The following is a 9,636-nucleotide window of genomic DNA, read 5'->3' as shown; positions in this document are numbered from 1 at the left end:
AAGGCTCGAAATGCTCTGCCACAGGCACGATATGTACTTCCACTCTTGCAGAAGTAGCAGGAACAGGTGAAGCACATGTGATCGTGCCCCTCGGTGAGCCGGAGCCAATGCAAATGCAGCTGTCTCGCCATCCTGCTATCTATCCAGAGGCGCTTGCAAAGCATGAGGTCGTCATTGCAAACAAAGATTTGTTCATGTCCAGGGCATCTTCAAAAAGTTGGAGAAATGGAGAATGAAGTTCTGACGACAAACACAACCATGTAAAAATGTCTAGAAGAATCCTCCAAAGTACCTGATATTTATTACTTTAATTTTTGGTACTAAAAAATACAATTTTAGCCCAACAAAATTGTTCTAACCAATCAAAAAAATAAAAATTATTGATTAGAAATTAATTAAAAAATTAGATGAACTTTGAACTTTAGAAGTTCATTAATTTGGACAGTGCAACGGGGAACATTAGTTATAGGCAGCGACTAATAATAATTTTAGTGACACCCAATATAGACCAAAAATTCTAGGCGACCAAAAGAGGTTCATAGTTTTGTTTTTCTTTGTTAATCGAAAAAAATAACGGACAACTGTTAGTTTAAATAAAGTTAATTTGGAAAAATTCACGACTATTTTCTCATTTCCCGAGTCACGAAGTTCCGCAGTTCCCTGGGCGATTGAAGACGTGGTTTGTGGGAATTTAATTTTTACCGCTCACCCTTTCTTACGAGGGAACAATGATCAAAGGTATGTAGATCTCTTTCGTTTTCCGGCATTTACTATTTGCCCCTAGTTTTGATCTCAAGGAAATAGTTGCATGGAAATTTCTGATAAAGGGGTGATTAAAATTGTGGGATTCAGAGAATGCAGGAATGGAATGGACTGTGGTAGTGGGGAGGAAAAAGAAGAACTATGCAAATAGGAAAAACCATGCAACTAGGTACAAAGAATTCTGGAAAATTGATACGGGTTCATCTGACCAAACCCAGTATCTTTCCATGGCGGCCTGCGCATTTGAATCAGGAGGGACTGAACCAATTGACCCCGATGAAGATGACAAAATAATGAGTAGAATGCGTAGTTCTATGAAGAAGTTAGCTGAGTCTACCTTTTATGAAAAACTTCTCGAACAACTTCAGAGCCCTGAAATGTTGAACAGTATAATTAGAGTGATGGGAATGGATTCACAGCTTCAAATGGTGGTGTATGGAATCGGGAGCATTGGCGATTCAGAGAGGTCACGCCTGCAACTGTCTCTCGCACTTTTATTGAAGCAGCGTTTCTGTTGGGTGGGTGAAATAGAGGTGTTTGATCCAATTGTGACTGCATCAGAATATAGAGTTATAAAGAATTTAGGGTGCACATTTGCCGAAATCAATGAGCAGGGGAAGCGAACAGTCAATAGGCCTACTCTGTTTTTCATGCCCCACTGTGAGGCGTTTCTCTACGACAATGTGCTCCAAGTAAATTGGAGTGCGTTGCTGTTGAATAGAATAATTTTCTTTGGCAACAGCTTTAACAGCTATCTTGAGAATTCATACGTGTCTCGGAAGCCCCCTGGACATGTTTTAGCCATTGCAGAGCATGCCCATGAGTTTGAAATCCTCATTGGTTCCAGCGATTTCTTTCCTGCATTTAACAACATGAGCTGGCATTTCTTTCACTTAGATCCTTCGTTGGATCTTAAGACTTTTAAGGTGTAAGTGGAAACCCGCATTATACCTAATCCCTTTCACGTTTAGGTAATTGGGTGGAGCAGACATCAACTGAAATGGAATCGTGTTGGGCTGCATTGGACAAATCAGGGGAGGGCTGAGCAGTTGACAGAAAAGGGGAGTTTGGTTGTCTTCTTGTAGGAGACCTAACTCTTGGTCATGTCCTAAAGGAATTGCTCCAGGTATGATAAGGATGTCGCTGTTTCTCCTCAGTTATCTGTTATATCAATGCAGATGATCCTAGAAGAAGAGGACTCTTAGGTTTCGGATTTAATGTATCAGATATTTATGATCCGTGGCGTGATATATTTTAAAATATGAACTCACGAGGTTTCCTTTGAAACCAAAGCGAATTCACTACAAAGAATCATGATATCCTAGCTGGTTTTTTCATATTGGAATTCAAATTTTTACAGTAGGTGGCCATAGTTTTGTCTTGAGCTAGTTTTACTGCAACTCATCGAACTACATTTTAAAATTAATTTGTGATTTTTTGGTGGTTCCACAAGTAAATTCTATATCCATATAGAGACTCTTAAAAATATGTTGAACTGTGATGGGTATAGAACAAAAGATATAGGGATATGAGGAACCAAACATTTATAGATGATGGTGTGATATGTGTCTTATCCTAAATATTTAAAATTTATAATTGAGGCTATTTTCATTTGGAATCAAGGAAATAATATCAAATATGATTGAATAAGACAAATTCAAAGAAACCTTAAAATTTACAAAACAGTGACATGAAATTGTGATATTGCTATCAAGATTTAATTGTGTAGTTTTTTGAGTCAAACCCATTAACCCATGATTTTTTTTCCTTGCCAATGAAATTTCTTATGCTCCTGAAAGATGCATCCCCTGCATTTTTGGATGTTTATCTATATCAGAAGCATTTAGGAATTATAGAGATGCCTTGGAGACGTTCCCCCACTGCCCTCGACCCTCAACATTAATTAGAAGTGACCAGAAGACAGACATCCTGTATTTGGGGATCGATCACCTCTCGAATAATGCCAGCAAACAAAAATAAAAATTTGAATTGACAAGTAAAATAATATCTTCTGTTGGGGACCTTCCAATGAACAATGTTTAGCTTCATTGTTTATTCCATACCCAAAAAAGTTGTAGCAGCAATGTTGGAGTAAGAATATCATTGTGAGATGCAAGGTGCAGTATAAACGAGCAGTGAGCACTAAAGAGATTAAGGCAGTTATAGAGGTAAGTGCATATTTCTGTCTTAAGTAGGGCAGTTGTAGAGGTAAGTGTATGCTTCGTTCTTTTATCATTTTTTTTTAGAGTTGCAAGGAATAAATATTTTGTTTCAAATAATTTTTAGTTTGTGCTTGCATTCTTTTAATTTTCGTGGGCAGCAGCAATGAACAGTAAATAGGAAATGAAAGGAAGAAATGTAAGAACAAAGTTTGGACAAAGTTTTCAAGAGCCATATCGTTTTCAAGAAAACATCCTTTACAGGCTTGAAGATGTTGTAAGCAAAGTTGCATGGACTCAGATACAAATACAAATGTGGATACAGCCATTTTTTAACAACCCCAATATGGATATGGCTGGATACAATATTAATGAAAACACATACATATATATTTAACACAATTTTCTAAGTTATTAGAGGAGATATTTATCACTCCAAAAGCAATATAGACACATAAGAAACTATAAGTTAATTTAACGCTTTACAATATGCAAAAATAGTAGAGTTGCATTGAAAAACAACACAAAAATGGGTTAGTGAAATAGAAAAACGTTTCATTTGTCTTTCTCATTTGGCGTAGGTTTTGATTAAAACAATTTTAAAAATAAAAATTGCATTAATGAAGTTATTTTAGAAAAAGAATTGGGAAGATTTATGTCAAATTTTAAAAAATCAAATCACATAGTATTTGGCACGATAGGAAAATCAAGTTTTTTTGGGCATGTAAAAACCCTCACCAGATTATAACTTCAACAACTCCAATATTTGCTAAAAATCAATTGTTTGACATTCCTTCAAACACTTGGCGAGCAATCCAGTTACCAGGAATATTTAATGCTCTGAATTTTCAAATATAGCTACTCACCAAATTTGGTTAACTCTGTTATTGACTTCCAGCATAGTACTGATAATTTTTCCCATGTTATTTGCAGCTCCAGAATAAGCGTCAGCAGTTGTAATCCTCCAAAATGTTGGTTACAAAATTTCCAACTTAACTGTTAATCACCAAACTTGAATTCTCAGCTAGAATTCCAAATGCAACCTCTCAGATCTAAGCCGTTGGTCTCTGAGTATGAACACAGACTGTAATAGGAGCATCCAGTCTTCAATAATGTTACCACACCCGTCTCACCCAACACGCAGACTCTGTAGAATGGTCACAAGCCTGAACAATTGCAATGCTGGCCTCTAAAGGATAAAACACAGGGTCTGAATTCTGCTCACAGGAGTGTATAGATGATATGCCACCATACAGGAATGTTGACCAGACCCACGTAATGCTCAAACACTGCCGAAACTTGTAGACGGCACCCTCAGTCTGCAAAACAATCTCTCTAAATGAGATCGCAGGAAAAGAAATGAAATTGGCAAACACCAATTCCCTCAGCATAAATTCCCTCCCTAGACATAGTGATAAACAATAAGGAGAGATAGCAAATTGCTATACAGCAGCAACAATTTGCAAACGCCAACTCATAATTATAAATTTAATCTCTCAGTCACAGATAATACAGATAAGAGATTTAGCCAATGAAACCACTGTACATCAGCAGCGACTTCAAACAATCTTTAGAAAGTCGGAAACCCTTATACTTCAGCAAGGGCTCACAATTCAGAACTCAAAAAAAGCCACAAAGGCAACAAAAACAAATATAAATTCAAGTGTGCTTTTCCCAATGTAATGAGCTTCCATTTATAATCCTTCGATTGCCAAAGTTTCCTTAAAAACTCCACTTCAGAAATTGTGGAAGTTTCCCAAAAGAACTCAACACTTGAAACTTTTCAACATATTTTTTTAGAAATATCTCTTAATGTCATGATTATAATAATATAAATATCATCATAATAATGCAACTTAAGAATTATTGAATAAATAAGAGCTCATGCAATTATTAATCTTATTTACTGTAGGTGATGACCAACTGCCAAAGCCACCCACTGCACTGCCAAAAATAGACTTACTAAAAATAGTAAGTCCACAACTGGGACCCCCAAAACACCCTGTTAGCTCATGAGGGTCACTATGATGAGTTAACTCCATCAACTGCATAGACTTGCCAAAAATGGGGACATTACAGGGCACACATGTATAGAATATATGATGTGTTTTTGGGCTGTATCGGATATGTTTCCAAATTTAATACAGGGATAAACATGCCCAAGGAGTTGCAAAGGAATTTCCAGCCTCTATGGTTGTGAGGAATGATTCAAGATATGCCATGACTGTGGGAAGCTAAAAGGTTGTGGTAAGGAAAAATGCATACGAACAACCACCAAAACATCAGAAATTTAATCTGCTGCCAAATATCAAAAGGTTGTAACAATATCTGATGAAATCAAAGAAGATTGATTAGTTGCCTTTGGCTAGGAAAAGATAGATCGGATAACATATCCAAAGAGGAAAAACAATACTTTTACCTTCAATAACAGAAGCACAATTGTCAGTTTTTAAAAGGAATAAATCATATCTTATTGCTGATCTCTGAACATGTAATATTCACAGCCTGTTATGTCCAACTCAGCATAAAGAAAGCTGATATGATATAACATAAAATCTTTGCCTATGCTATCTCGAGTTAGAAGTTTTTAAGGTTTTGTCAATAGATTAATACAGCTCTTGCAGCCGGTAAAAATATTGTGAATTGACACTTACAAGTTCCTATTGCCAGAGTGTCACAACTTATTTATATTAAAAATATCATTAACTAAGTTTTTATTTTGTTGGAATCTTGAACATGACCTATTTGAACTTATTGTCTAAGACTAAACTCTAATGTTGGACAAGCACATATTGATATATCATATGAATTTTGAAATATCTTCAATTTTTGATAAAGGGTTAAGTATCATAGTCATGCTATGAAATGATTTGTTTTTGTATATTTCTTGCATTTCTTTGCATATATAAAAAATATGTGTGTGTGTGTATATATATACATATGTTTCCTCTCGCATCTTGTAGTATGCTATGCTGGTTTTGATTAGAAATAGAGGACTTGGATTAATGGGAATTTCGTCAAACAGTTGTAATGAAATCAAATCCTTAAGCAACAATGATTACAGACATGCCACTGTACTGATCACTAACAGAAATGATATGCAACAGTTTATTTAAACTATGAAAACCATGTTCTTCCAATTAGATTCTTAGATGGTGGTTTAATAACACAACATTACAATAATGGAATATAGACTTGTAAACAAACCAACAGTTGTGGCACAATGTATTGATGACAGATTTCTCCAACTTCAACTAGAAAGAACATAACGTGATTGAAGTGCAGATTGGAAAGTTACCATGTAATCCTGCGGTTAATGTGAAGACCTCTATGGTATCCGACCGTGCTAGGAATGTCCTCCAGCGTTCACGTCCAGATTCTGGTATTATATAACATTCCTCACGTGTATGTGTTATTCTGGCTGTGACCATATTCTCATCCTACCTCTAGTTTCACTGCTTCAAGTGTGTGGTGGTGTAAGACTCTGCGGAATAGGTGAGAGAGACCTTGCGATGTCATGTTGCTGCTCTGTAACAATACCAGTGCTATTCATGTCTTAACAAACCCTCCGATCTCTATATGTAATGCCTGGGAGTGATTTCAACCTGCCAATGTTTAATTTTCTTGCAGAAGTTCCAGCTCCTATGCGTTATATCTGTTATTAGCTCCGCTTGTATTGCTGAGTGATGAGCTCACTTGCAGAACTCACCATGGAAGGAGCGTAGACACTGTCCAGTCACTATCATCTGCTACGTTCCTTCTACTGTATATTTTTGCTAAAACAATGTTATCCAAACTAGCGGAGAGTGTAAGATATTTATGTACGTGTCTTCTTCTACTACCGTGGGTGGTTGATCTCACCCCTTGCCGTCCCAACTCCAAATGCCAACAATATTTTGTGTGTTAATAGGCTCTATCGACTTCCATTCCTAATCAGTCATGGGATTATAATCTCTTGAGACTCAAAGTGTTAAATCAGTCCTTAGTTCTGAAGCACAATGTGAAAGCTAGGTTTGGGTCCAGCTTCACCATTTTTCTTAAGAGGTTTTGTCCTTGGGAAATTTCCAGTCACATTTAAGCAACCAATCTAGATTCTTATAATATCATATATTTGTTGTCCCAATCCTAATGCAAATGCCTTCCTTTATAACTTTGAAATGAGGAGAGGTACAAACAATTTAGCAATTTGGGATTAAACACTATTTCATCTTTTAGTCACTTAAGTCTTTTTGTCATAAAGTGACTTTATAACTTTATAATAACATCAAAATATTTAAATAAATCACGTAAGTGATTTGAACTTTAATATCTCTTTAAATACTTATCTGATTGTCATGTCGTTTGAAATAGGAATCTCTCCTCATAATTCCCCATGTGACTAAATACACTTTCTAAAAATAGAAAGGTTCCATCTCTATTACTCCTGACTTACTATACATAGTAAGTATGGCAAATGGAGTCCAAAAGATATTGAACGAAGGCCAAATCCATAAATCCTTGAATGTTGGAGACAAATCAATCCTCATAAAACCCTCTAACCATCCTTAGTAGCCTACGAGGATCCAATATTAGGCTAATCCCTGAAATTCTAATGCTGGCAACAAATGGGGACATTACACATCTGCATCCAAAAAAAAAATCCCTGCATCCCATATCCGCTTCAGAATTCGCATCCGAATTGGTAACTTAGTTTACGTCTACAAAAAAACACCTTTATCAAGCATGATATTATGTACATCTCTGCGGTTCGATACATAGAGGGCCTCATACATTTCTTTTCCTGTAATCAAATTACTTTCTTTAAGAGAGTTATGTAACAAAATCTGATTTCAAATCATGATATACTGATATAAATGCTAGTACTCACTGTATACTAGTTGTGGAAATTGTTCAAAGAAAACATGTGATAAGATCTCAGTATGTTGTGATAGTCTCCGAGGACTCGCCCAAGGCTAGTGAAGCCAATGATAGAGGGTGGAGAGGAGAGGGTTCCTGCAAAGGAAAGAAACAACACGATCATAACTTCCATACATGAACATTAGATTTTTAAGATGGTTATTAAAAATCAAGTCAGTTCATCATTGTCCAATTTTACTTTGTTGTCAAGTTGAGCGGTGGTGATCGAGCATTTGAAGCCCATCTAAATCCTTGGCCAAGTTTGATTAGAGGCATGCTTGCCTATTTTTGATCACAATATGTCGGTGGTGCTAGCTATTGGTTCCCAAATCTGCAGATTGGTTATCCAAGAGCCTACCACTTCTTTAATAGGATTCTGCAATTAGTTCTGGCCAACGAACGAGAAGCACCTTGATTCCCTTGCACTTTAGGCTCCGCTACACCTAGGCGGGTAGACCTTCTCCTCGAACTTGATTACTTGGTTCAGAGCTTTTCTAAAGCGAATTTAAGCTTTGGAGTTCTCCGGTTGGCAAGGTCCTTGAACTCGATTAAAATGAAACTGAATGTTGAGTGTTTGAATTGAATGAATTGTATAAAGTTTTAACAATGGATTTGATGCTTGTAAGAAGGAAGTTATATATTTTCTGACTTCAATAATAAAAAGACCAGTGCCTTTGCTCATTTGGGCAATAGAGTCAACTTCAGTGAAGATTTTAACATACAACTTTATAAAATTCTACGCACTTATACTGTCAACAATTAAATAATCAAGATGGGACAGATCAAATATATATGCAATTTTAAATTAGTCTAGATTGAACAACTCTTCTAATAAGGAGACAAACTGGACACAGGTACAAAAACACTTCTTATTTCACTATATCTATGATGATCGCATTTAAGATGCTCAGTGACTGTGTCCACTTATCTGATATTTAAATTGTATACAGAATTTGAAAAATGATTATAAAGGACGAATCATTTGTAGTTTAATTCTCCATGCCTTTAATAATAAACAAACAACATTTTATTTTATTATTAAAATAAAATAATTGAAATCATATTACAAAGTCATATTAAGACTCACTTTCCTCTTGTACAAATAGATATATTACATCGTCTTATAATTGCTTGTTCGAATGTCTCTTATATGTTTTCGAATATGTCCTTTGTTTTAAAATGAGTTCCATATTATATATCTCTTATACTTTGGAATGTGACTTTTCAATTGAGTGTTATGTCTTTTCAAAAGAGATGTCCCTTATTTACAAAATAGCTTTCCAGATTTTAATCACATTTGAAGATCTTTAATCTTTTATAGTAAGAGATGCTTTATTTTGATTATTGGACCTTTTCAAAATTAATTCTTCTTGACAACTGCAATCTATAGCTTTCCTCTTGTTAATTCCACTGCTCTTAATATCGTAAATTTTATTAATTAAAAATGCCTTGCCGTTGCACTATCTCTATTGTGACTTTTGAAGGTTGAAGTTCATCACTTTATATTCTTCAAGTTTTACACCCTACATTGATTTATGCTGCATGTCTTCTATTTTCCTTCCATGTTTATTATTTGTGTTTTTGAGTCATGTCATAGGCGCAAACTCCTCTTCCTCAAATACCTCATGATTTGCAGTCTTCAACAATTCAAATACTCCTTTGTGTGAACCGATATGGAAGTGCAGACAAATACATGTGGATGTGTATTTGAGAAATATGCTTTGCCATCTTCACACTTCACACAATTACTTTATCGATGCGTCTTATTCTTGACATTGTGACTCCCTGCATACTTCACTAGTCGCTTCTATGAATCATA

General features: G+C 35.6%; 1 protein-coding gene across 1 annotated transcript; it reads left to right on the top strand.

Moving 5' to 3' along the window:
* The first annotated feature begins 676 nt into the window (after positions 1 to 676).
* Positions 677 to 2,099, top strand: LOC149529261 (protein SENSITIVITY TO RED LIGHT REDUCED 1-like). Its single transcript, XM_089810805.1, has 2 exons — positions 677 to 738; positions 862 to 2,099. Exons 1-2 carry the CDS (start codon positions 729 to 731, stop codon positions 1,692 to 1,694), a joined length of 843 nt encoding a protein of 280 aa, XP_089666931.1. The 5' UTR covers positions 677 to 728; the 3' UTR covers positions 1,695 to 2,099.
* The last annotated feature ends 7,537 nt before the right edge of the window (positions 2,100 to 9,636 follow it).

This window comes from Cupressus sempervirens, chromosome 11 (assembly GCF_028749045.1).
Source record: "Cupressus sempervirens isolate cs-2001-9-10 chromosome 11, ASM2874904v1, whole genome shotgun sequence".
In the NCBI taxonomy this organism is placed as follows: Eukaryota; Viridiplantae; Streptophyta; class Pinopsida; order Cupressales; family Cupressaceae; genus Cupressus; species Cupressus sempervirens.
The sequence above is the reverse complement of the archived record's forward strand: the minus strand, read 5'-3'. Positions and strand labels throughout refer to the sequence as shown.